The 26,142-nt window shown below is 41.5% G+C and overlaps 3 protein-coding genes and 4 non-coding genes across 7 annotated transcripts in view; 1 reads left to right on the forward strand and 6 right to left on the reverse strand.

Moving 5' to 3' along the window:
• The window catches only part of intu (inturned planar cell polarity protein), a 32,375-nt gene extending 21,883 nt beyond the window's left edge, over positions 1-10,492 (reverse strand). Inside the window, exons 1-4 of the mRNA XM_069672272.1 lie at positions 10,407-10,492; positions 8,062-8,654; positions 6,238-6,323; positions 2,582-2,797 (exon numbers count right to left, since the gene is read on the reverse strand). Coding sequence (XP_069528373.1) covers positions 2,582-2,797; positions 6,238-6,323; positions 8,062-8,654; positions 10,407-10,492 — 981 coding nt within the window. The remainder of the gene's footprint in view (positions 1-2,581; positions 2,798-6,237; positions 6,324-8,061; positions 8,655-10,406) is intronic.
• trnan-guu (transfer RNA asparagine (anticodon GUU)) lies at positions 444-517 on the reverse strand. The gene has a single exon. It is a non-coding gene; the product is annotated as a tRNA-Asn (tRNA).
• On the reverse strand, positions 1,703-1,776 carry trnan-guu (transfer RNA asparagine (anticodon GUU)). Its single transcript has one exon. It is a non-coding gene; the product is annotated as a tRNA-Asn (tRNA).
• trnan-guu (transfer RNA asparagine (anticodon GUU)) lies at positions 2,348-2,421 on the reverse strand. Its single transcript has one exon. It is a non-coding gene; the product is annotated as a tRNA-Asn (tRNA).
• Positions 10,493-11,610: 1,118 nt separating the features above from the next.
• Positions 11,611-11,827, reverse strand: LOC138601647 (small nucleolar RNA U3). The gene has a single exon (XR_011309142.1). It is a non-coding gene; the product is annotated as a small nucleolar RNA U3 (small nucleolar RNA).
• Positions 11,828-14,483: 2,656 nt separating this feature from the next.
• On the forward strand, positions 14,484-17,666 carry trmt10b (tRNA methyltransferase 10B). The gene is made up of 8 exons (XM_069672648.1): positions 14,484-14,656; positions 15,060-15,168; positions 15,290-15,423; positions 15,542-15,694; positions 16,029-16,107; positions 16,657-16,724; positions 16,959-17,082; positions 17,336-17,666. Exons 1-8 carry the CDS (start codon positions 14,525-14,527, stop codon positions 17,470-17,472), a joined length of 936 nt encoding a protein of 311 aa, XP_069528749.1. The 5' UTR covers positions 14,484-14,524; the 3' UTR covers positions 17,473-17,666.
• Positions 17,667-20,943: 3,277 nt separating this feature from the next.
• cxcl19 (chemokine (C-X-C motif) ligand 19) lies at positions 20,944-25,879 on the reverse strand. Its single transcript, XM_069671723.1, has 3 exons — positions 25,777-25,879; positions 23,527-23,662; positions 20,944-21,609 (listed from the first exon to the last, which is right to left on the reverse strand). Exons 1-3 carry the CDS (start codon positions 25,826-25,828, stop codon positions 21,486-21,488), a joined length of 312 nt encoding a protein of 103 aa, XP_069527824.1. The 5' UTR covers positions 25,829-25,879; the 3' UTR covers positions 20,944-21,485.
• Positions 25,880-26,142: the final 263 nt, after the last annotated feature.

Consider the following 26,142-nt stretch of genomic DNA (forward strand, 5'->3'; position numbering starts at 1 on the left):
AGCTGTGTTCTCTTTCACCCACACACACCTACACCTCAGCTCTCTGCTCACAGCTGCCCCACGCCACCTCTGTCTGTTTTTCTTCATCAGAAGCAGGTTTTATAAATTCACAGATAAGACTCCAGATTTGAACATGTCCCCCTGCAAATCAGTGTTCACAACAGCAGGTGAGCATTTTCACGCTGCAGAGCTTGTGTGTCGACCCCTCCCGCTACAGGTAATGGAGGGGTAGAGAGCGAGGGGAGACTGTCCACTGATTAATCAAGGCTTTAAATTTAAATGTCAGAATGACGACAAACTGCGACTGACCATCTGTCATATTAGTTTTGCAACACTACTATCACAGTGAGCCATTAGCTCAGGTTTCTTTGACCTTTAACCCTGATCACAGACAACAGGGTCACTCATTAACATGACACCACACACTAAGCTTAAAAATCCTGCGTCCCTGGGTGGGCTCGAACCACCAACCTTTCGGTTAACAGCCGAACGCGCTAACCGATTGCGCCACAGAGACCCCTACATCAAGAAAAAGGGGGCGTGGTCTAAATAATCAAGCCACACCCATCTCCATATATTTGATTTTAATGTACATTTCTTTAGTTGATCTGGCATAAACTTTAATCATGGAATGAAATGCAACCTTCAAATTTAGCAGATATATTGATCATTAAACTAAAGTTTACTTTTAAGCAGATGTGCACGATGGAGCTTTACCAATTCATTTGTAGCATTACGTGGATCCCAAACATGTATAAACGTCTCACCTATCTGGTCTGCTGTCTGAAGGTAGAGTTTCTGTGCTGTGATTGAGTTAACTTCCTGTTGTTTAAAAAAAGTTAAGTTAATGTGTTTTGTAATTTTCCGTCACTATATTTAAAGAGATACATGTTGCATCCTATTCAACGCTGCTGTCACATTGCTCCATTTTCCTTGTGTTACTCTGACTCCAATCTCAGATCCCCTCGGCTACAGTTTGAGACGATATAGCCTCTGGGATCATCGGTGAATGTGCCGGGCGGTAAGCATTAAATTACTTCCCGTCAAGACTTCCTTTTCCGTGTGCTGCATTGTTACAGAAAGAGAACCCGTTTTCTGGGGATTTACTTGTTATTAACAGGTCTCAAGTTTGCTGAAATTTCAACATCATGATGCAGATTTGTCAGAAGTAAAAATTCAAGCTTTGTCAGGTCTGTCCTCAAGAGGAGAAGAAAACTTTTACAATGCTCGTTTGTTGACTGGAGGTCGGATTGATCTGATGCATTCGAGGAAGTCGGGAAATCTGAACGCTGAACGGCTTTCGTGGCACAGCGTCAAGGGAATTCATCTCAAGTTGGATTTTAAATCTAGAGCAGATTGTTAGCTGTTAGCATGCAGATGTCTGTTTAGATTAATAAGAAGCTAAATCATCATCAGATCACGCTGATGGAGTCTGGATGTCATTAGGGTGGATTACGTTCCGCCTGCTTTTGCTCTCCTCACGGACTGTTTTTCTGGCATGCACCGCAGCCTGCTGATACGTGATTGGTCAATATTACTCTGACTACAAGCGTAGTTCAAACGGAAACCAGAACACTTGCCTTCCCGTAAATCTACGTCCCTGCCTACAGATTAGATAGAGATTACTCTGACTCTTACCCCTGATCACAGACAACAGGGTCACTCATTAACATGACACCACACACTGAGCTTAAAAATCCTGCGTCCCTGGGTGGGCTCGAACCACCAACCTTTCGGTTAACAGCCGAACGCGCTAACCAATTGCGCCACAGAGACTGCCACGATCATAAGGGGCGTGGCTTTCATCTTGAAGCCACACCCATTTGTACTTGCAATTACATTCGAACAATTGGACTGAATAATATCAGTGTTTCCCACAGAATAACAGAGTACCTGTGGTGGTGACAGGTATTCTTTCAAGTTACTTGTTAGTTACTACACCTCAGCTCTCTGCTCACAGCTGCCCCACGCCACCTCTGTCTGTTTTTCTTCATCAGAAGCAGGTTTTACAAATTCACAGATAAGACTCCAGATTTGAACATGTCCACCTGCAAATCAGTGTTCACAACAGCAGGTGAGCATTTTCGCACTGCAGAGCTTGTGTGTTGACCCCTCCCGCTACAGGTAATGGAGGGATAGAGAGCGAGAGACTGTCCACTAATTAGGATTTATATTTAAATGTGAGAGTGACGACAAACTGCGACTGATAACCTGTCATATTAGTTTTGCAACACTACTATCACAGTGAGCCATTAGCTCAGGTTTCTTTGACCTTTAACCCTGATCACAGACAACAGGGTCACTCATTAACATGACACTACGTTGCTCCCTGGGCTTAAAAATCCTGCGTCCCTGGGTGGGCTTGAACCACCAACCTTTCGGTTAACAGCCGAACGCGCTAACCGATTGCGCCACAGAGACTGCTGCATCCTTAAGGGGCGTGGCTTCCTTCTTGAAGCCACACCCACCTCCATCAGAAACGCCACACATGGCAGTTTAAATTTGCACAGCCTATGTTTTCTTATGTTTACATTTAGACAAGAACTATAAATGTCCCATCCAACATTTTACACAAACTCACCTCCTCCAGTGGCGATGCAGAGTCAAGTTTCAGGGAGAGGTACATGACGATATGAGGGATGTGTCCTATGGACATCTGCAGTTCAGCTGTGTCCTCGCCCCACAGCAGACGCACCAGCTGGCTGACGGGTGGAGAGGCCTTCGTCCTACGAGCCGATGAAGTGTCGCTAGCACTGCTGCTGTCCACCAGAGTCACCGTCTCCAAGGTCAGCCTCACCTGGAAGAGAAAAATAAAAGAGGAAGTGATGGTTTATAAAATAAAATTAAAAGTAACGGAACAAGTGATCAAAAAAGGAAGAGAGACAGGATGAGACAACGGAAGAAGTCCAGTCCCTCTCAGAATTTGGTCATGAGTCTGTTTAAGGAAAATAAAGGTGTGCACGTATGACGAGCTTTCAAAGGGAAGAAAACTCATTCAGAGGAAAGCAGAAAATAAATAGCAGGATTGTAATTGTCAAAAGAGAAAGTGACACCAAACCGCAGCATAATAGCAGGAATCTGTGTGTGTGTGTGTGTGTGTTTAACTAAATTAAAACCAGACCTCTGCAACTCAAAGAAACAGTCGCAAGACAACAGACGGCTTATCTTCTCTTGTTCATGCAGCATGTTTCTTTTACTTTCTGTACCCGGCGCTCTTTTTCACACTCATTCATAAAGGGTCACAGGGGAAACAGAAACATCAGGATGAGAAACTGCAACCCTGTGGTAAAAAGACTGCATCAAATAATATCTAGCAGAGGCTGTGTGTGAGCAAAAACATTGATCATAAATACCCCCAAATGTTACGGTGGTGTAAACACCGATTCCCGTGCATATATACAAAACACATTTCAAGCATTAGAGAGTTTAAACTTGAGGTCTTCACGGGTCCACCGGAACCCAAACATGGACCCGGACAGGTTCAAGTCCACTTGGACAACCAACTGATAGCAAACTAGAAGTGCTAACATTAGCAGCCGTGGCAAAGAGTTATCGTTGTCATTGTTCAAAACGACATATAGTCGAAGTTATCTTTATTATGCTAGATGCAACGTGCAGCTAGCGTGCGTGACAGCAAGTGGCCAAATCATAACCAAAGTTATCTCGAGATACAAAAAGAGCAGGTCTAGACCAACTCTTTGTTATGTTATGTAAAGAGAGGCTCAATATGAATCACCATGAGTAGCACTTAGCATCTCCTTTAAACAGGCAGAAACCTCGAGCAGAACCAGACTCATGTTGAACAGCCGTCTGCCTCGACTGGATGGGCCGAAAAATGGGATAGAAGGAGATGCAGGATAGAGACAGGCAAAAAGAGCAACAAGAGAAGCAGAGTAATGATAACAGGTTTATAATAATAAATTAGCAACAACAGCAGAGTCATGATAAAGGCTGTAGTAATCGTAATTGTAACAGTTGAAGTCAACAGGTCTACTATTACTATGGGGGAAGACTGATGTTAGTAGTTGTTGCAGTCGAGCAGGTCCACAGCAGCAGGTGGTCTGCAGCAACGAACCTACAAGTAAAAAGGAGCACAAGAACTCCCAGGAAGATATACTACGGTGGCACGCCTGTTCACACATTGCGTTGACACTGGGCTCAAACCTGTCAGCACTAAGCAGAGCGCAGGTGTGAGAAAGAGCAGCTGATATTTCTTTGAGGACTAATGCTGTTACAGTGATGCGTACATCCTATAAAGGCAGGAGGGATTGTCGGTGGTTTTTTTCCACTTATATTAAGTAATAAAGCAAGAAGGGCGGGCACAACACAGGAGGTTCTGCAGGGATTTTACCTCAAACCACACATGACCTCGCTGATCCCGTTATAAGTTGTAACCACTACATCTTAAATTAAGCGGGCGCGCCCCTGCTACATTTAGGTGTTTGACCATTACACTGTGTATTTTTAGTTTTTCTTCTCATAACCTGATGATGAATAAATAAATACATCTTCGTGGTCATTACTTTCAAAAAGGTGGGAAGTGTATTTTCTGGTACGTCACATGGTGCCTACCAAAGAAGAAAAAAACTAAACGATCATATTTCCTGCTCAAAAATGTCGAAACAGTGTTTTTCTAATCCAACAATCACTCCCAGAACTCTCCAAGGCCTGTCAGCACAAACCACAGGCCACCCGCCTCTGCAGCAGGCGCCTGGCTCCGGGCTGCCCGCCATGTTCGCCAATGTTAGAGGTATTATTAAAGAAGAGCCGAGCACTGGTGGAACTGGTTATTTGGTGACTCTGAGTGGCTCATACAGTCCTGGACTTGAGAGGTAAAGATTGTGCAATGAAAGAAAAGCTGCTAAACCTTCATTCTTAAGGACTCATTGAGGAAAAAGGAGCTTTGATCAGACTGAGCTGAGGGCATCAAACACAAACATCACAATAAAGAGGCAGAGCGGGCGAACTGCAGCACTTTCTCTCATCATAAATAATAAGGATGTGGTTAGACCGGAGCGTGCTCTCACCGGGATTCCAGTCTGTTGATGTCAGTCATTTAGCACTAGTTGGACAGTACACACACATGAAGGAGAAACTGAAGCTCTAACGGTTGGCGAATGGTGCGGTAGACTGACTTTAATACTAATATTTGCTCCTCAGAACATAATAAGCACTGTCTGCCATCCAAGTGAGACGGCTGACACACACAGAAACCATCCAGCACACGCACACGCACAAAACACTGCCTGAGGAACTTTTACTTTTTAAAAAATATCCCCACTCTTTGCCTACGATGTGATTTGAGTTTCCGACTTCATCTTCTAATCAGCTGAGCGTTCAATCCCACAACAGCTTCCTGTGGCCCCGAAAAAGAGTCGCACCGCAGTCCCGTCTACCCTCTGCGTTCGCCATCGACCCGCGCACACTCTGTCATTTGCAAATTCCTACTTTTTGATGGTCTGCTTTTTCGGTTGAAAATGCACGACTCAGGCCTGGATTTTTTAGCTACCAATGAAAGGATCATTTCTCGGTAATTGAGGGTTTTCTGATGTTAAAGGCGCTGACTTCTGCTTTCCATTCACATTTTAGCAGCTCAGAAAAAAAACATTTGAAAGAAATTTGAGGTCTATATTTACTGTCAAAGTTTGCTGTTTGTGCAAACCAGAGAAAAGTGCAGTATGGAATATGGGAAACGTTACAGTCTGAGGTATTGTACAGCTTGTTTTAATGTATAGTGGAAGAGATCAGGAACTACAGTGGCTATTAACGTTGATTACACTGGAAACCACAGAACAGAGGGCACACAAGTTGTTCCAGAGCGGTCCTTTGGTTTTAAGGTCTTTCCAAACGGGGGGCGACCCTCTGCCTGCGTTGGATCTCGGGGTCTCACTGCACACGAGTGCCCTGCAAGTAAACGCCAGGCACTCGACGTGTGGTAACCATGGAAACGGCTTCTATGCACTACTGTATCCCTGCCGGTACAACTGTGCTTTCTCTTTAGGCTATAACGAGCTAAGTAGCATAACGTATAGCCCGCTCTGCCATGCACAGGCCCTCCTGTCTATGTCCTGGTAACTGTTTACAAAGTGGTTATACACTCACCGGCCACTTCATTACGTACACCTGAAAAATCGAATCCAATACACCAGCTCAGCCATAAGGTTCATTGAAATGAATAACTTGGCACGTCAATCATCCCGTCTGAAAAGCCCTTCATGCAGATTCACACACACTGACCTGTGATGGACCCGGGATGCAGGAAAGAACCCTTTCAATGTTTTCAGAGGTCACGTCCACATCGTCCACGGCTACGAGCACATCACCTGAACATAGCATGCAGAAAAAGAACATTTACAAGAAAAGTAATGCGGACGAACAATGCCAAAAACCTGAGAAAAAAGAAATGTATTTGAGTGAAGGACAAGGGAAGAAATGCTTCATACGTCTGACAGAAATGAAACATGAAGCAGATTTTGTTTCTGCACAGGTATATAAAATCACGGCACAATGACTTAACTTTTGCAATGTAGCAAACAGGTGTGCAGTCATCTTTTTGACAGCTTTCAGTCTATTTCTAAGTACCTCAAATCATGTTGTACTTATTGTAAACATTTAACCTCACTTCATCAGAGAGAAATATCCCCCTTTCCCACCGAAATTAGCGTGTTGACGCATGTTATCCGGCCCCGGGAAGACCGGCTTATAGATGCTGATTGTCTCTTTTCCCATTGCCAGTGAAGTATGCTACTGTCGGTCTCTTTTCTGCTGTGTCACCGTCTGACGTCACAAACGCGCCGGAGACAGGGTTAGTAAACAGTGAAGATGTTACGGTGGTTAGGTCTTTATTGTATCTATTACTCATTCAGTCTGATTATCAAACTCAGCGCCGACAAATTTGGAACGATGTTCGAGCGCTGCTCGGATGGAGACGGGCGGAATTTGTAGCTGAGATGACAAGGAGTCGCCGACGGAGCATAGCATCGTATCGACACGGGTTTTGTTTTCCCATCTTTGCCGATGGGAGCCGAGGCGATAATTACCCGGGTCTACTGCAGAGTCATTTGACCCGGGTCTGAATGCAGATTGTAACCTTTCCCACTAAGCATAAAAACCAGGTGTTAGCGAGGTTTTTGACCAGTGGAAAAGCAGCTATATAAACTAGGCTTCATCCCAACTCAGAACATTTGGAATGATGTGCTTCTGACCTGTGCACTTGGCCGAACAGAACCATTAAAGAACCTTTAAAGAGCATCACCTGCTTTTTGTGCAGGGAGGCTCATTACCATCTCGGCAACGGAGCTATTCCAGGTATTTAACTACTCTAATTGCTAAAGCATGTAGCCGCGCTGCATAAAAGCCTCTCTAAACAGTAACTGATGTGGGCAGTCATTTGTGGTGAGGCAGAACCGGCGTTCCTCGGTCTGCTAGTAAAAGCTGTCCGATCATTAGCGCAGAGAGATGCAAATCACTTCAGAGAGGCCAGACCTGACCTGCATTTGAAGTTTCACTCACTCCGGCAAACTGAAAGTTTCACTCATAAATGACCGGAGTTGGCCATGAGAAGCAGCTATTTAAGTTGCTACACAAGTTTTTAACAAGGACTTTGTGGGTTTTAAGACACGGAACTGAACTTTAAAACTACAACTATGATTTGTACTGTTTTATTGTTCCAAGTTGTCTTTATGGATTTGCATGGCTACTATTTTCTGGCTTGATTACGTGCTGAGCATCAGTTTCATTACTCAGACTGTTGACTGTGACTATGACCACGTTACTGATTGCTGCCTGTGCGCTGGCAGTGCATGTGTGTGTGGTGTGGAAATAAATGAGTCAGAGCTGCTTCATGACTCAACAGATGACTGTTATTGAGATCATAACTGCTGCATAGCTGCATTTTTTATAGTCCCCGGGGTAATTGGGTCTTCTTGAGGTTGCTAAAGTGGGTAGAGAAAATTCTGCAAAGTCACTAAAGATGACCCTGACCCAAAAAAGAAGTTCGATTATATTTTGAAGTTGTGTTTAATAGTTAAACCAGCAAACTGCGGAGCAAACAAGTCTTACCAATCAGGATCTGTCCACATTTGATGGCCGGGCTGTTAGGCATCAGTCCATGAACAATCAGCCTCTCCTCCTGTCTGACTGCTCTGGGGTCCCCCGGTCCTCTGCTCCAGGATGAGCGATGCACCACCCCCAGCAGCGCCTCCAGCAGGCCTCCTCTGTCAGAGAGAGGCGTGGACGTACCTCCAAGGCGTTTCGGGTTGAGGTAGACACACACTTCCTTTAGCTGCTGCTGCTGAACCGTCACACCCTGCCTTTGAACCGGCTGGTTCTTCAGGATGGATGCAGGAGATGAGGCGTCTTTACCCCCGTCCTTCCCCCCTCCTCGGCGCTGAGACGGCCGGCGTTTTCTCCTCAGGATGCGAGCGAGCTTCTTAAGCGTGGGCTCACCTTTCGTCCGTGAACTGCATCGCTGCTTCTTGTTTTGCTCTGTGATGATCTCTGCCTCCTTCTCGCTAAAGCGGACATGATTGGTGGACACGCCTTGGTTGGCGGCGGCTTGGGCCAATGCGGCTTCCTCTTCGCCCTCACTCAGCTCTAGGTAGAAAAGCTCGCCGTTCTTCTGGATGTCATCCAGCCATTCTGGTTCCAGGTCACTGAAAAGAACAAAAATACGAAATACAAAAGGTCAAAGAGATGGAGGTCAGAGTGCAGCAGTAGAGACGAGAGATGTTCTGATATAAAATGTATATGATACAGAGATAGATATCGTTTGTGAAACTGAAAATGAAGAGCTACCATGATGTCTGTCTAAAAAGCTTTACTGAAGTGAAGAGTTCATGTATTTAGCTTAACCTTTCCATCATGTCCACAATACAAACTATTTCAGTCCCAAAGGATGGCATATTATCCATGCACAGGTTCAGTATTGTTTCCAGACTTTACTTCATATGTGTACATAATAAAAAACATGCACACAACTAAAAATTACTACTAAAATGTACAAGGCTTAAATCACATTTGACCAAAGGGTGGGAGTAAAAACAAGATATTTTTTCCCTTTGGCTTCTCTCTTTTTAACCCTGCTTTGAAGATCCTGTGGTGGGCAGCTGACACGATATCCATAAATTTACTGAGTACGGCAAGAAGCATACAATTATTTACGAAGGTTTACCTCCCAAATTGAAAACACTCCTTAAAGCTATGAAAAGCACATGATGGGAGGAGAGATGTGAAGCTGTGTGGATGGAGAGACACTCCCTCTTATGGCAAAGCTGACCACTGCCTAACATTTGACAACACTTATATTTATAAAACAGCTATATTTAGATTATATGTGTTAATAAATTAGCAAGAGCAGCCACAAACCGCAGCTTTCGTTTTTATATCTGCAGTGTTCACCGTCCAAATGACAGTTTAAGTATCAGGTTACAGCATATTCTAACTTTTCTGTGGACTAGCTTGTTCAACCACACTTATATCACACTATCATAAGCAGCTCTTTAGGGCTCACATGTTCACCTGCACGTTAAAACGGTTAGTTTGTTTTTTCTAGCCTCGGAGTTTAATTATCTTCTTACTCAGAGTAGTCGGAGCTGTTAAAACTCGATGATGTAGATTCACAGTTACTGTCGTCGTGGTCGGAGACTTCTTCCGTTTGCCGGCTTGAAAGAGCTTTTTCGGCGCAATGGCGGCCATTAGCGAGGGCCATGCTTTCTGTAAAACGTTGTATTTCCCACGCGAAATCACAAAACGCGTCCTCAAGCGCTCAACTTTTAGGAAATCAAACGATGAAATACTAGCGCCATGTTGTAAGCGCTGAGCGTCCTGGTGTGTCACGTGACGCGAACGCGCTCTATCTGATTGGTGGAAGGTGCAGTTACCCCTAACAACGCAGAAGCTTTCTAAACAGAGTGCTCTATGCATTGTGGCATGGGCCAGATAGGAGTGTGCGACCGTGTGCCAGTTTACTTGGCAGCACGGTGCGCTCATCCCAATAAATAATGCAGGAATCACACAGACAGCACCACATACCTGCTCATATTATATTAACATTATTATATAAGTGGTAAACTCTATTAGAAACACGCGAATGACTCTTAAAATCAACTTCTGGTGTGAATGTAACATCTAAAAGACCTCAGAGAGAAATGGTGGACTTCAAAATGCAATGACAATCAACAATCTGGTCTAATTAATTTTGAATTCACGTGCACATTTTTGTTTTCATTTTGTGGCCCCCTATTTTAACCTCCCTGCACACTTGCACGAGGCTTTTTTAAATCCCCTCCGGTATTCAGCAAACTTCTGGCGAGGTGCCTCTAGCCAAACAACAGCACACATTATCAGCTTTGATATTAAATAACACAAGTTGTATCAGATAACTAAAAGTGTGAAGCTTTACTGACCTGTAAAGGAGAACACTGCGAATCGAGTCGAAGTCCTCCAAATTTTTAGAGAATGATCCTCCATCTATAGAAATGTTAAACATCATTTGCGTGTCATGTTTTCACCGGGGACGAGTGCTGCCAACTACGCTGCGTTAACTCAAACTGTCCAGTTTATACACGTGCAGTTTAAACTCCATACAGTCCAAGAGAAAAGCCTCAAAACTATTTGTTTTCAGCCACAGACAAGATCAAAATTAATTCATTTCTTCTGCCTCGTTCGCAGAAAACCAGCATGCAGGCCAAACTGCGTCTCCAAGACCAGAACGAATCCTCCTCCAGTTTCTCACGTCAATCACTGACGCGGAGTGGTGAACGGTTCAACGCTATTCAAATGCAGGAGAGACCCCAAAAAAGTTTTGAGTGTTTCTCCAGGCCAGCAGAGCGGAATTTGTCTCAGCGGTCTTCTTGGCAGGTGGAGCGAAATCCCGCCTACTCCGAGCTCCCACCAAAACACTCCGCAGACAGGCCCACATTTGTACTTTAAGAAAAAAAGAGCGGAGGATTCAAGCCTGGAGAAATGTTATTTCACCACGCGTATCCTCGGCAATAATCCCAACAACAAATCACAAGTTTTACTGCCTGTGATGGGAGGAACACTAAAGCCAAAAGTAAAGAGCAAAAATATTTTAGAATCAAATCTGTTATTCTAAAATATTAGCATTAGATTTCTAATAATGAAGTGCCAGTATGGGGGAAGTATTCATCTTTACATTAATAAAAATGCGCATATAATTAAGTAAAAGTCACCCAATGCAAAATCTACGTTCGAGGAAATTATGTGATTGCTATGCATAATTTGATAATTAATTAATACAGTGATAAATATCTAAAAAATAAAATAAAACCTTGAATGGTAGAAATAAAGTTTGCTAAATGGTGTGGGGGTTTTTGTACTTGAATGCACCATATGTTATAAGCTTATCATATGTTTTGTGGGTACAATTACAGTCTAGCCAATAAAAACAATAAATAAAACCATAAAATTGACACGGTGAAACGCACAATATGTATAGATTAAAAGTTACAGAACTTGTAAAGCAAAATAGCCACATAAATAAAATGTCAATACAGACAAGAACTAGTTCGCTACGTTACTCACACCTCAAATGCCAAGCACTAGTGCTCCGACACTTGCAACAATTACTTTCAACAGAATTACACTACCACTCTGATCATACTCTTCCCCTCATTGTCCCCAATGGAGACAGTGAACGGTCATCAAAAGTAGAGAGCATATGAATTAAATCAAGTCTCTCTACCCGCTTCGCGCTCAGGGAAGAGTATCACCGACTCATCATCGTGGTTAGCGAGACCAAACACTTTAGAAACACATTTCTCAAGTTAGATACTATAGAAATGATCCCTGAAAGTATAGTCTTGCTGTTTAGCTGCTCTTGCCCAACTACTAGTATGACGATCCTGGGCTTTACAGTCATGGTGCTTACACAAAACACTGTCTACCAGAGATTCGTATCGTGGAAATTATCACAAAGCTCACCCAAATAGTTAACCATTGGACTTAGCTATATAGTTGCCATAGTGTGCACATATATCTGCATTGCTAAGCGAGATATAAGAACATTATAATGAATTTAAAGTTAAAATATTCGTTTCCGGAAATTCATCTCAACATAGTTCAGCTGATAAAAACAAAACACTGCCTTTAAAATGACATCCTTCTTAGCAAATGCCTCTATAAGCAGTAACATAACTTATAAGTTACGTCTATTTAGAATACCCACAATGCTCTCTTGTAGCCTATCTGTCCTCCAAGTCTCTCATTGGCTGCTGTCAGGCTGCGTGGCAGCGTGTTAGTCCCAAATGCTAACAACAACAAGGGTAAAACCATTACTTAAAGAGCCTAAAGTTGAAACAATCATTAAAACATGCACATTGGCTGAATGCTGGTTTCACAACACGTAAAACAAAATTAATGGGAAATGGTGCAGTGGATTGAAAGACGAGAAAATTAAAACAAATGTTAAAAAGAGCTAACGGCACACTGTGCACCAGTTTTGGCTTCCGACTACAAACAACATCAAACGATGGTTCCAGTGCATGGCCAAATATCGCGGTAAAATACATCCCCCTCTAGGAATAGAGATACACTTCACACTTCACACACACACACACACACACATATATATATATATATATATATATATATATATATATATGTGTGTGTTAAAAATGTCTTGCTCATTTGAAGTATTGTTACAACTAAACTAACACGTGGTGATGACTTGCTGTAAGCGAGTCATACAGCTAATAACACATGAATACTTGTGCTCCAATGTCTGTACCACATGCAAAAGAAAACCCGTTTTATACAGCAGACTAACTAAGTGAAAGAAACACCAAGTGAAGCTCTACTCTTGATTCCCATATCTTCGGTAACAATTACCGTTAACTATAATTAAAACAACATTTAATTATAACATTAAAAATTGGAAGAAAATCTGACCAACATTTTACTAGCATTGCATTGGATGTTTACTTATTTCCCTTTTGTTTCTGATATTTTTGCATTTACTATATTACTAGTTGAGTTATTTCACTTTTTACGTAAATTTAACGGTTCTAGATTTAACATCCGGTTTCGGTGCTAGCTAGCAATGTCAACCATCCCGACCTTGACACAGTTTAGAATTCAGAACAATTATAGCTCGCCTCTTTATCCTTTACAAGTTTAAACTACCATACGTTTTCGCTGAAATGTATAAAATAAATTGTTTTGATAAGTAAACAAACGGAAAAGTAACTTAAACTGGATAACTTCAAGCTAACTAGCTAATGCTAATAAGCACGTTCAACCTTAATTGACAACGCCAAACAACCGTTTCAACTAAGAGCCATTATTTCTTTGGTCGTTACTACAAGGCGTCAGAGAAAGTTCCGGATCTTTTAGAAATTACACACATTATTATGTAGACGAACATATTAAATAAAACACAGTATTAACTCACCATTTGTGGGGTATGTGCAGTAGCGTGTACATTGCGTAAACGGCGCTCATTTGCGCATGCCTAATTAAGACAGGAAGAGAACGTTAACTGAGACATACGGTGTATGTTATTCAACAGAAAGTGTTAACAGCTTCAGTAGAATAAAAATGCTTTTAACGCATTTAATCTAACACCAAAAGGCTGTGATACTCATATTTATGACTATGTACTATAGCTCCTTATTAATAATATTGTACTATTGCTTAGGCAGTAATGAAATGTCACCAAAGTTTAGTATAAGGTAAGCTGATGTCAATGTACAGACATCTTGCCTTCTTTGTAAGTGAATGTTTAGACAAAATCTTTAAGACACAGTTCACAACGTTAATGAGAATTATTTTCAAGTTTCAAAACGTCTCAACATACACTGCTTCTGTGGATTAATGTATGTCATATAACTCATCTGTGCAAAATGCAACAGCTGTATATTGTCAATTAATACACAAGAAATGTTGACATCATATCAAATTTCCCTGGCAGTACCGAGGAATGAACGGTTATGAATATCTGGATGCATTTAATTAACATAAACATAAATAAATAAATAAATTAACGGAAAGAAGTCAGTTGAGTTATGGTGGTATTATACTGCCTACTTGTGGCGGAAATGTAAACGATCAAACTTCTCCTGAACAAAATGTGTTTTTGTAATTTTTCTTAGCGTTATACAAACAGCACAAAATAAAAAATACACGCGTCAAGGCAGGCTGTATAGAAATAAATTACTTAAATGACTCATTTCATGTATTTTCCTCCAAATTCCTCCCCTTACCCCGCCCCTCGCCTCTTCGTTTACTCTGACGTCATTCACATGCGCCGCTCACAAGTCGGCAACAGTGCAACCATGTTTTCTTTCTTTATATCTTCGTTATTACCTTCGTTTTGGCCCACTACCATGTGTAATGTAGTGGGCCTTTGGGGAAAAAAAGAGGTTACGCGTTTACTGTGAGTATTGCTAACGAAAACACCACAGAACTGTATGGACTTTGCAAATATAAATAATGTATTTTGTGATGTTTGAAAGGTGATGCATGGGAAGTCCGTAACTACAGAGGAGAGTAGCTGTAAAACATGGCTCATATTCACTCAGATGAGTGTGAAATGCAACTGAATGGAGTTTCAGAGGGGATGGATCTGCTTCAGATAGACGTGGAGACTGATGAGGTGGAAGAAAGGCCTGGGAGAGAAGATGCAGGATGTTCAGTAAGTTTTGTTTACTTATTTCTTTTAATTATAGAACGACATATTCTTTAAGATGTAAAAGACAATATAACATTTTTCATATAAACATTAAAACACATCTAAATGTAATATAAGGTACAGTATTGTATTGGGCAAAAAAAATAACAATAGTGTGTGTTTTTTGTGCTCTGTGGTGAAAACCTCATATCTGTAGTTTAAGCAATTTTATGTTTTTAGACTACTTTAGTTGATAAAATACATGATTACCAAGGATTATAGAAGCCTTTGTGACCCATTGGATGTATTAAATATTTTCACAGCCCTTTGAACAACATCACAGTATTTTTGTAGGATACAAATAAAACTGTGATGTCCTGAGCTTTATTATGCACTGTTAAAGCTGTTTTGTCTGTTTAATAAACAGAAAAATGTCTTGAGGAAGCAGCGGAACTGGGAGAGGCAGCTGGCAGCGAAGAAAAGCAAGAGGAAAGAAGAGAAGCAGAGGAGGAAGCTGAACCGCGAGCAGGAGTCAGGTGAAGACCAAGTGATAAGCAACAGTTATTTAAAGGAGATTGATGGTAATGGTGATTTACATTTTATTCTAGAGCACTTATCACAACAACACCAACCTTTTTCTGTGTTTTTGTCAAAAAGGTGCAAACGCAGATCATCCTCAGTTCACCAAACGGGTCATGAAAGCGATCACCAAAGAGCGCCTGGCTGAGGCTCAGTCCACAGGGCTCAAACTCTGCGTTGACCTGAGTATGACGGACAGCATGTCTGACAAGGTGGGCCTCAACACAGCGTCAATAACTCTAAGCTGGTTTTATTAAGTAAATTGTTTCTGAAGACAGGTAAATTGACCTGTCTCCATGAATTCACCTACCTTTACTGTGTGTGTATCAGGAGGTAAGTCGACTGGCCGGCCAGTTGCGAAGGCTGTACGGGTCGAACAAGAAGGCGACTCGACCATTTCATCTTTTCCTGACGGACCTGAGGGAGGACAGTCGCCTGTACAGAGAGTGCATACGAATGAATGAAGGCTTCCTCAACTACATGGTGATTATCTTCGTTCACATCCTGCGAATGAGTGCTTAAGTGTTAATTTATTCTTAATCTGAATGCATACGTATTATATAGTTGGCGTATGATATAAACATAAGGAGTTGCATATGCTGTAGTGTAAATTATAAACAAAATAAAATGCAAAAGGTCCACTGAAAGGTTTTTCTTAGACATGTTTTGAACTTTTAAGAGCATCTGTGCCATGCATATCCATCAATATACACTTTCGTTATTAGTTTAACTCCCTTCCTCTGTAATTCAGAGAAGCAATAGTTTGAATATTTATCAACAACTGAAATTATTTGAAATTATTTCTGTTTTATTTCAGATGGACATAACAGAAGAAAGCTGTCTGGACCTTTTCCCTCCAGAAAAAGTCGTCTACCTCACACCAGATGCTGAAGAAGGTTCGAATCATTCTTTGAATCCCTCTTTTTATCATCAAGTATCTCTCTGATCAACCTTCAAAAGGGTTAAGAAGCACAGATAGACTGTAGACTTTTTTAAATTGCAGTGCATCTTTTTGGCCAGTAGAGGGCGTGCTCTGACCATGTTCATCACAATCAGAATCAGAAATACTTTATTAATCCATCCATCCATCCATTATCTATACCGCTGATCCTGTTCAGGATCGCAGGGGGCTGGAGCCTATCCCAGCTGTCATTGGGCGAGGGGCGGGGTTACACTCTGGACTGGTCGCCAGTCAATCACAGAGACAGACAACCTTTCGCACTCACACCCACACCTACGGGCAATTTAGAGTCTACTTTATGAATATATTATATATTAATAGACTGTAGAACTGCCACTAAGGCTTTACTAAACTATGTACTATTGATAAATAATGTGAGGTAAACAGAAATCCTCAATAAAAAGACATTTTATCATGCCATTTTTTTACATGTTTCTTTGCTTGTTTTTGTTTTATGCTAATTTTGTATCTTCTTTTATTTCAGCTTTACAAACAGTAGATGCTGATAAGGTGTACGTCCTCGGCGGCCTTGTGGATGAAAGTATCCAGAAGGTATCGTACATTAAGATGCAATATAGCTGCACAGCACAATCATGACTGAATGGTTTTATTTTGAAATCAGTCCAGAGTTGACTTTACTTTCTACCCGGGTCAATTAAAAACAAGTAGTTCTTAAAGGAGAAATTTGACTGAGGTTGAAAATCAGCAAACCGCCCTTTAAGTGTGAAAGCCACAATATCAGCTTTGTACCAGTGTTTTGAGCGTCTTGCCGTCTCTCCCCTGCAGAAGTTGAGCTTCTCGAAGGCCACCGAGCTGAGCGTCCACATGGTGAGGCTGCCCATAGACGAGTTCATGGTGAAGAAAAACAACACCAAGAACTTCCACTCAAAGATCCTTGCTGTCAACCAAGGTGAGAAATACTAATAGCTTAAAAACTTTGAAGTCGGAGTGTCGGTTTTGCTCAGCGGTCAAATCACACGTCCAATATACAAAGGCTAGAGTCCTCGATGCATCTGCCCGGGCTTGACTCCCACCCTCAGCCCTTTGCTGTGCGTCGTCCCCACTCTCTCTTCCCCTGTTTCCGACACTATCCACTGTCCTCTCTTTCAAATAAAGGCAGAAAAGGGGGAAAATGGAAGTAATAAATTCTCTCTCATCCACAGTGTTCGACATCTTATTGACTTTCTGCAACACAGGCAGCTGGACAGAAGCATTGCAAGCGTGGTTCCCCCTGGGGAAGGGTTATGTTGTCGCACAGGAGGATTCCAAACCACTTCTTGTCCCTCCAGCGCAGACGTAACCCATGGCTTCATCGCCATTCCTGCTCTATACGTAACCCTTATTGGGTCATCACTGTTTGGTGGGAGTTGAAACAAAGTGCCTGTTTTTTTTTCAAATTTTTTTATATTGAAAAAATGTAAAATCATGACGCTGGAGACTTTTATCATTTCTTATCTGACTTCTGGAATTTGATAATAGCCTTGTGAACTATTTTTTTACAGACAGTTAAAGTGAAAATGTCGAAGATTTTCATTTAAATAAAATGCTATGTGCTATATGTAACTTTAAGAAAATCCTCATTCCTAGCGACACGGCCGGTCGTTGAGGGGACTGCAACCTTCTTGTACACGCTCGCGTGGACCCGCGCGCACAAACGAGCATCCGGGGACATTGCATTGCCGAGGACGCACGAAACTGAGCATGCTCAGTCTCTGAACTCATCAGCTCTGTTTACTTTTCACTGACGAGACATGTTCATTGACCGGCAAGTTAATATCATGCTAGGTGGCGAAGTTATTTGTCAAGCTAGACTGACAACACTGACATACACACTCAGATAGTATTTTGGTAATCATAACGTTAGCGAGCATGCTAAGGTTAGCTAACTAGCGCTAACATAAATACACTGGATGATTCCGGCATTGTGCTTCGTAACCAAACGGCATTAGCGAACATTAGCCAGGCGGGGCAGGGCGGCTGGAGAGAGCTGGGATGAAGCACTTGTGCTGTGAGAGAAAAAACGCTGCACCTGGTTAGAGAACGCTGCACGCAGGGTTTGTTTCTATGACAACAATAAGTTGTGGGTCTGCTTTGATCCCCAAAAGCGATCGAAGGTCTCCATGATTCGCGTGCTCTGCTGATGTTGACTCTAGTTTTACCCCTGACGTCGGTCACATTCCTGTTTGGTCAGACGGGCTTCACTAGATAATTCTTATTTTTGTTTTTATTCTTGTGTGTAGTTTGCGTTGTGTCGTGTTGCACACTGTTGACTGTAGTAGCGTAGAATGAGCTCTCGGCAGAGGTACTCGCGAACGCGCAGATACGTCACATCCTCTTGTTTCCTGGAAAAACCGTCCCGAGTGCTTTACATAAAAATCAGCCCACAGGCTGTTAGAGGCAATGGAGGAAGTTGGGGAAGGTCTCAGTTTATCAGTTCCTCTACTGTCCCTTCACACATTGGCAATAAAAAAATCATATTTGATTGATGAATATTTGTAAAATCTTACATATAGCATCTTTAAGTCACTATCGCCAAATGAGGTAACACAATGGTGATTGAGCCTGTGGCTCACTGATGATTACAGACTGGGTGTAAACTCTGGTGCAACTTTTGCAGAAAAAATCACCAGCGGCGCCCAGTTAGTGACGCGTTTTCCATCAGCCAGCAGTGGTTGGTCTGCCAGAGAGGGTAGGCCGAGCTAAGCGGCTGCTTTTCCACTCTCTGCGAGTGTTCCGAGTAAACAGTAATCTACTCTTGCTGAACAAACAAAGATAAGATGGATGACTACAGATACAACTTCAACAATAAGTGAAAATCCAAAGAAAAAGAAACAAACTCGACGCTCAGATGAAGCAAACAGTCTGAAAAGGAAAGCGACCGTCAGCCAGAAAAATCAAGAGTTACAACCGGAGCCAACCGTGGACGTCACACATGGAACACTGTCTGGATATCTGGGACGTGTGCTCCAGCAGTTACCGTTTATCACCATAGGTGCAGCCAAAGAGAACGAAACTGAGATCTTCGAGATTATCACTTTAAACATCTTTATTACAGTAGATGTTTGTAAATAAAAAATGACAAACCTTATCTTCTTATCTTTTTATGCCTCCCTGCAGAGATTATGTATAAAACACAATCTAACTGATCACTTTTTGTACATGAAATATTTTTACAAATATGGATGTTTTTGTGTTCAATGATGTGACACACAACTAATTGATGTTCGCGCAGCAACATAATCAAACCAAGACGCATAGAAAGTATGTTTGTACTCGCTGATAACACCACACCATTCACTCACTATTCACCATTTTTCCTGTTACTGATGAATTTGCTTGAACAACACTGCTGTGTTGCGTGATATCTGAGGCCAAAACAATCATTATCATGACAGTCCTGTTTTTCCAGATTGATTTCCTCTGGCAGATATTCATAGTCCTTGTAATTAAGTTTAAGTTGTTTTTTTAATATGCGAAGTAAAGTTATGTTTTAGACTCCTAACCTGGAAATTATTATGTTTGGCTGAAGAATAATTGGAAAACCTCCTACACAGATAAATGTCACCAGGGACTCTTCTCTGCCTCCTCTTTGCTTTGGCTCTTCAGGCAGCTTTGTGATTCACTGGAAGACATGAAGCTCATTATACTTGACGACACATCAGGACGATGGGTATTACGAGAGTGATATAACCTGCATGAGGTACCTGAGCAGAGAGGTCTCTAAGTGCGTGAGGAGAGAGGTCTGAGCTACTGTGTGTGGACCCTCTTGGCGAGGACAACATTTACTTTTTTGGAAATATTCCCATTATTTTGAATGTTTGGGCGAAAGGGACGAGAACAACATGGCGGTGAAATGTGTGTCTGAAAGATAAGTGCTCGTCAGCTGTGAAGAGCTCTACTTCAGATGAGATAAAGCATCTGCAGCTAAACACAGCTCCACAACACCGGTGGGAGTAAGAGCCTGTGTTGTATTGTTGTCATGGAAACAGCTGTGCCTAATACTGTATGTCTCTGCCCAGGTCACTGTCACATTGTCAGCATAATAAAAAGCTTTAAAGGTTATAATGCATCCCTCGTTCCTGTTATCAGGCTGCAGAGTTACAGATTAAAGGCCGTAAACGAGGCTCTGCAATGACGGTGAATGCATTCAGAGGTAGACGTACAGCAGGCTACATGCCGTCCTGACAATGTAGCCGACATGTGTAAAGAGTCGTAATGTTTGGTAACGCAAAAGTACTCTAACACTTTTCTCAGCAGGTAGTGCAGTAACGTGATGAGTTACTTCAAAAAGAAACGCTACCCAACACTGGTGTATAGTTATGGAAACACCTAGAACCTCTAAGCGAAACATCCTCCTGAGTTTAGTGACTGCCATCAAATTTCACCCTGCTGTTTTTAATTAGGAGCATTTTTTTCTTTGCAAGAGCAACTTGGCTCTCTGCTTTATTGACATAATATTAAAACAAACAATCTTAGTTGTCATGATTGCCTGCCAAAACCCCAACAACAGTTTATCCAACTCCAAGATTAAGGGATTAAAGGGTTCGAAAAAACAATGAGGATTGGACGAACTCTGCTAGTGGATTTTCTTGTATGTTTGGTTCTTTTTATTTTGTGTACTTCCCCTCAGGGCCAGTAAAGTTGAAGCTGACCTGCACAACTGCCCACTGTGCTACAGTGTATGTATGTGAATATTACTAAATAAAAGGTGTTGCATGCAAGAGGCTGCAGTTTTTTAGATTTAAACACATTTATTTTTCTTTAAGCCTTAACAAAGATTTTGTAGTATTTTTTCTTATGTAAGTCCTTCATTAGGGACTAAACAAGGGAATACATCTCAAAGTATTACATATACATTTTATGTTACATATAAGAATATAACATATTTCATGCTACATATTATCTGCTTTCAAAATTCAACCAAACTTTCTACACCTTAAATTGAGTTTACATTTTGAATCACACTTTTGTTTTGAACAAGCACAATCAAAACATTTACACTGGGACTCCCAACACTTGAACACTACAGCTCATTCTTTACTTTACATTTACACCCTTACAGAACAACATTCTTATCCGCTCTTAAAGAATACAAAATCTTGAATGATTGTAATTAAGCAAATTTGTAAAAAAAAGAAGAAAAAAAAATACAAGGTGAAAAAAAACATTCAGTAGAATGACAAAGAAGCAGAAATGATACAGAAACCGCTTCTCAAAACCCTTAAAGTTTGTTATTTGTTATTAAAGTAAAACAGCATGGCTCGTACTTGCAGAGTATCTTGTAATAAGTTTAATATGACTTTAACTTAAGGCTCAATTCTTTGGAACTGCAACTCCCTGCTGGTGTAGCTGTTTCTCAAGAACAAAGTGGATCAACTTCTTCACCCAGGAGGACTTAGGGTTCAGGCAAACCTTCTCACCGCTCACCAATCCAGCTCTGTTAAAAGAAAACAATGCAATAAGATATTTGTAATACTGAGGTTATTAGGTAAAATCACTCCCAGCAAAGTGGTCGGCAAGCCAACAAATGTCTGTATCAAGTTTCTTCATGTCTCCCCAGATAAAAAGAAATCCAGTTTACGTCCAAAGAAATGCAGCTTTATTTGTCTTCATGAGGTTTGCATAAAACAAGAGTGCATTAAGATGTTAAACAAACACAAAGAAATACAAACAAAACAGAAAAAGAAAACATGGAATCATTTCGATTCTTGATCCCTCTCCTTCCCTCTCCTTCGGGTCCAACAAGGGAAACTGAAGTTTTATCGTTGTCTAAATAGAGATTAAAGTGATAATCTCGAAGATCTCAGTTTTGTTCTCTTTGTCAGCACCTTATGGTAACCTTATGATAACTGCGGGAGCACACTTCCCAGATATCCAGACAGTGTTGCATGTGTGACGTCCACGGTTGGCTCCGGTTATAACTCTTGATTTTCCTCACTGACAGTCGCTTTCCTTTTTAGACGTTTGCTTCATCTGAGCGTCGAGTTTGTTTCTTTTTCTTTGGATTTTCACTTCTTTTTGAAGTTGTATCTGTAGTCATCCATCTTTTCTTTGTTTGTTCAGCCAGAAAAGCAGCCGGTTAGCTCCGCCTACCCTCTCTGGCAGACCAACCACTGCTGGCTGATGGAAAACGCGTCACTAACTGGGCGCCGCTTGTGATTTGTCTGTAATACTGCAAATGCAAAAGCTTTCATCAGTGGGCTATTGGCTCAATCACCATTGTGTTACGTCATTCAGTGATAGATAATGACTTAACAGACATTTATTTAAATGAAAACCTTTGAGATTATTATTTTAACACAGATGCTTTTGTTGGATTAAATTAAGGCTAACTGTTTAGTCCATATGCTAAGCTAAGCTAACATCTCATGGCTTTAACTTTATATTCAGCTTGAAGACATGAGAGTGGGGGTTTTATTTTCATGTAACTTGAGTTTTCATGAGTTCTTTCTAAGCAAGACAATAGAAGCGCTAAAACGCGTTAAACACATAAAGATATATCTTATTTAAGGACCTGTGCAAATGTGATGACTTATCAATATTTATTTACTCCCTAAGCTACAAGTACCACGACAGAAATGTTATTATATCTAATTCAACTAATTTTTTCTCGATTCACTGACTCACTGAATGTACGCAGAAAGTATGTGCAGGTCTATTATCTGAGATAGAAAAAGCATGTAGATGGTGAACAAAAGAGGCCCGAGCATAGAGCCTTGAGGAGCTCCACATGTCAATTTCTGTTAACCTCAGGGGTGTAATCAAGAAATTAGACCATTGAAGATCTCAATGTTCAACAAAACGTACCCTAATCGGTCAGCCTGAGCACTCTTTTGTACATCAGCTCAATCCTAATTTAAATGTGCGTTGAAGGGCCTTGAATACCATGTTTTGTGATTGTAATAATATGACAAATGTATATTTTCATCTTGTCTTTATTTTTTTTGTATTTTATTTAATGTTGCAAATGTTTTAATTCAAGAAAAATGTCACTCTTTCTTGCATTTTTCTTGTTCCTTGTTTTTTTTTATTCCTTTTTTGATAGTTGACAGTGTAGAAATAGAGACGTGGAGAGAGAGACAGAGGTCCCGATGTCCCCCTCCTTCTCCTCCTCAGGGCATTAAAACTCCAAAACTTCCCCAAAACAATACACCAAGGACATAACTCAAGTGTCCTAAAGCCCTGGTTTTATATGCTTTTAATGTTATTGTTCATACATTTCTTTGGTTTTGGAAGAATGTAACAAATTTATAGACTTCGACTTGGGTTCTGGATAGTTTTGATGGCCATTTATCACAGATATCTGGCATAGTAATTGACAATGAAAGGAAGTGTTAGTTTCAATTAAACTTACATGACTTCTGTGTCCGGGCAGTGGGGGCCTTCAGGGACGAGCTTGATGCTCCTCAGGCTGTCTGGGGGGATGATCCTTGACTCCACCTGAGGGCACCGGCAGTGTGAGTTGTAGTCCCTGCTGATTGGCGGCATACCTGCGATGAACAGACCATAAAGAATACAGATTTCAGCGTTTTATACGCTGCTCAGGCTGTCTTTCAAAATCCTCTGTGAAAATAAACTTGAACTCCAAGCGACATGACCTTGGCTGCTTTTTAGTTTTGTGCTCAAACAAACTGATGTTTTCAATGTGGTCTTGGCTGCTTTGAAGCTTTCATTGCAAAAGATATGCTCCCAAAAGTTCAGTTGCTGAATGCAGTTTATGATGAATAGCATCTTGTCAGTTAAAACCCTGATTCTGCAGAATATACAAGCTATTGCAAGGTCCTGCAAAGATTTTTCAATATGTGTTTGTTATCACAAGTTCACAACCTTCCTTCCTTGTTTTATTTCACGCAGGATGCTCTTGGAAAGTGGTGATGCAAGACCTGTTGGTTGTTAACTCATGAATCATAAGCTGACAAGTCCACTGTCTAAGTGCATTCCACTACCCCCCAGTATTGCAACATTCTTTTGTCACTTCCCTTTTGTTTGCACATTTACTTGAACTCTTAAATACTTTCACTGCCGTGTAATGTGTTTGCGCAATGAAAGTCGGCCGTCACTCGTCCTAAAAACTCAACTTCTACAAGAACTGACAGCAGACAGTCGATATGACGGCAGAAATAACAGTAGAATCTGCACAATGTGTCTTAATTTTCACAATATTTTTTATTCATAATTATTCGCAAAGGTTTGGTAAGCCAACGATGTCAAATTTTTATCAAAATTTACATGCAGCGATTTCAATTTATTGCAATATAACAATGTGAAAAATTGATTTGAACTTGAAAAAATGAATGCATGACGCTCATTAGTAAACATCATGTCTGCGTTTACTTTGCTACGTCGCTCTGCTGTTGTGTCACATTGCAATGCAGACTTTTAAGCTTTTATAACTGCATTATCTTTGGCAACAATAAACGCAGACAGAAGGACACTAAATATATTCATGTAGTATATTATCATTATTATAGTTAGTTAGAGTTGTTGCTGGTATCAGTATGTCTGCAGTTTTTATTGAAATTGGAATAACAAGTCTGTATTATCTGTTGTTTTTGTTGCTGCACGTATGGACCTCTGCCTGTCTGTCTGTCTCACTGTCTTTCTGAGTGCCTGTCTCCTTGTACTTTTCTGTCTGACTGTCTGTGTGTCTGTCTGTTTCTTTGTTTTTCTGTGTGTTTGTCTGCTTGTCTCCTCATCTGTCTGTCTGTCTCTTTGTCCTTGTCTGCCTCCCTGTCTGTCTGTGTGTAGGTCTCCTTTTCCTTGACTGTCTGTCTGTCTCCTTGTGTCCCTGTCTGACTTGCTCCTTGTCCTTGTGTGTGTGTGTGTGTGTGTGTCTATCTGTCTGTCTCCTTGTCTGTCTGTCTTTGTGTTTCTGTCTGTCTGTCTGTCTATCGGTCTGTCTTTGTGTTTCTGTCTGTATGTGTCTATCTGTCTGTCTTTGCGTTTCTGTCTGTATGTGTCTATCTGTCTGTCTTTGCGTTTCTGTCTCCCTGTCTGTCTGTCTTTGTGTTTCTGTCTAGCTGTCTGTCTGTCTTTGTGTTTCTGTCTCCCTGTCTGTCTGCCTTTTGTTTCTGTCTAGCTGTCTGTCTGTCTTTGTGTTTCTGTCTCCCTGTCTGTCTGCCTTTTGTTTCTGTCTAGCTGTCTGTCTGTCTTTGTGTTTCTGTCTCCCTGTCTGTCTTTGTGTTTCTGTCTGTCTGTCTGTCTGTCTGTCTGTCTGTCTGTCTGTCATTCTGTCTGTATCTTTGCCTGTCTCCCTGTGTCTCCTTGTCTGTGTCTGTCCCCCTGTCTGTCCATCCGTCAGTATCCATGTCTGTCTCCCTGTCTGTCTGTCTGTCTGTCAGTGTCCATGTCTGTCTCCCTGTCTGTCTGTCTGTCTTCTTTGTCGTACTGTTGCAGCACAGTTGGGTCACCTCCTGGTTAACATTTGGCAACCTTTTTAATTCCTATTACAGCACATGTATAAACATCGCTTCCAGAGTAGTTATTTTCTGTTCTGGAAAGTGCAACTCTGAGGAATCACATCAGTATCTACTGTTATTGTTCAGCAACCTCAGAGAAGGTTCAAAGTTTAGTTATATACTAATATGTGTGGCTGTGGTCTTACCGCTAATGAGGGCAATCAGGGTCCCAAACACGAGAAGGATGCAGAGCTTCATCTCGTCTACGCAGCTGCTTGTTCGCGTCTTCCTCTCAGATGGCTGCCTTAAAGCTGTGTGGACTGTTATCATACGCCGGCCACGCCAATATTTATACATGCAGTGATCATGTGCTCCTTGGATATGGGATAATTTCAGAAATAACCTTTGTGTATTTGTGTGTGTGTTTGGTTTCACTTTGGTACGTTCACATGTGCAGCAGAAGGTAGTCATGGGACGGTGTGTTCAGGGCCAGACCAGAGGCCCCGTTGAGGTTAAGCGCAGCGCGTCTGCAGCCAGAAATATGAGTCATAGAGTCAGATTGTGTCTGGACG

The sequence above is a fragment of the Semicossyphus pulcher genome, unplaced genomic scaffold, assembly GCF_022749685.1.
Source record: "Semicossyphus pulcher isolate SPU_LCO1_2020_fin unplaced genomic scaffold, fSemPul1.0.p SCAF_21, whole genome shotgun sequence".
Taxonomy (NCBI): domain Eukaryota; kingdom Metazoa; phylum Chordata; class Actinopteri; order Labriformes; family Labridae; genus Semicossyphus; species Semicossyphus pulcher.

Excerpts from the sequence above, each read along its gene's own strand:
- trmt10b (XM_069672648.1), top strand. The coding sequence starts at position 14,525 with ATGGCTCATATTCACTCAGATGAGTGTGAAATGCAACTGAATGGAGTT. Across the intron at positions 15,424-15,541 it reads CGGACAGCATGTCTGACAAG|GAGGTAAGTCGACTGGCCGG; the intron begins GTGGGCCTCAAC and ends TGTGTGTATCAG. Across the intron at positions 15,695-16,028 it reads AAGGCTTCCTCAACTACATG|ATGGACATAACAGAAGAAAG; the intron begins GTGATTATCTTC and ends GTTTTATTTCAG.
- cxcl19 (XM_069671723.1), bottom strand. The coding sequence starts at position 25,828 with ATGAAGCTCTGCATCCTTCTCGTGTTTGGGACCCTGATTGCCCTCATT. Across the intron at positions 23,663-25,776 it reads CCTGATTGCCCTCATTAGCG|GTATGCCGCCAATCAGCAGG; the intron begins GTAAGACCACAG and ends TGTTCATCGCAG. Across the intron at positions 21,610-23,526 it reads TGCCCGGACACAGAAGTCAT|AGCTGGATTGGTGAGCGGTG; the intron begins GTAAGTTTAATT and ends TTCTTTTAACAG.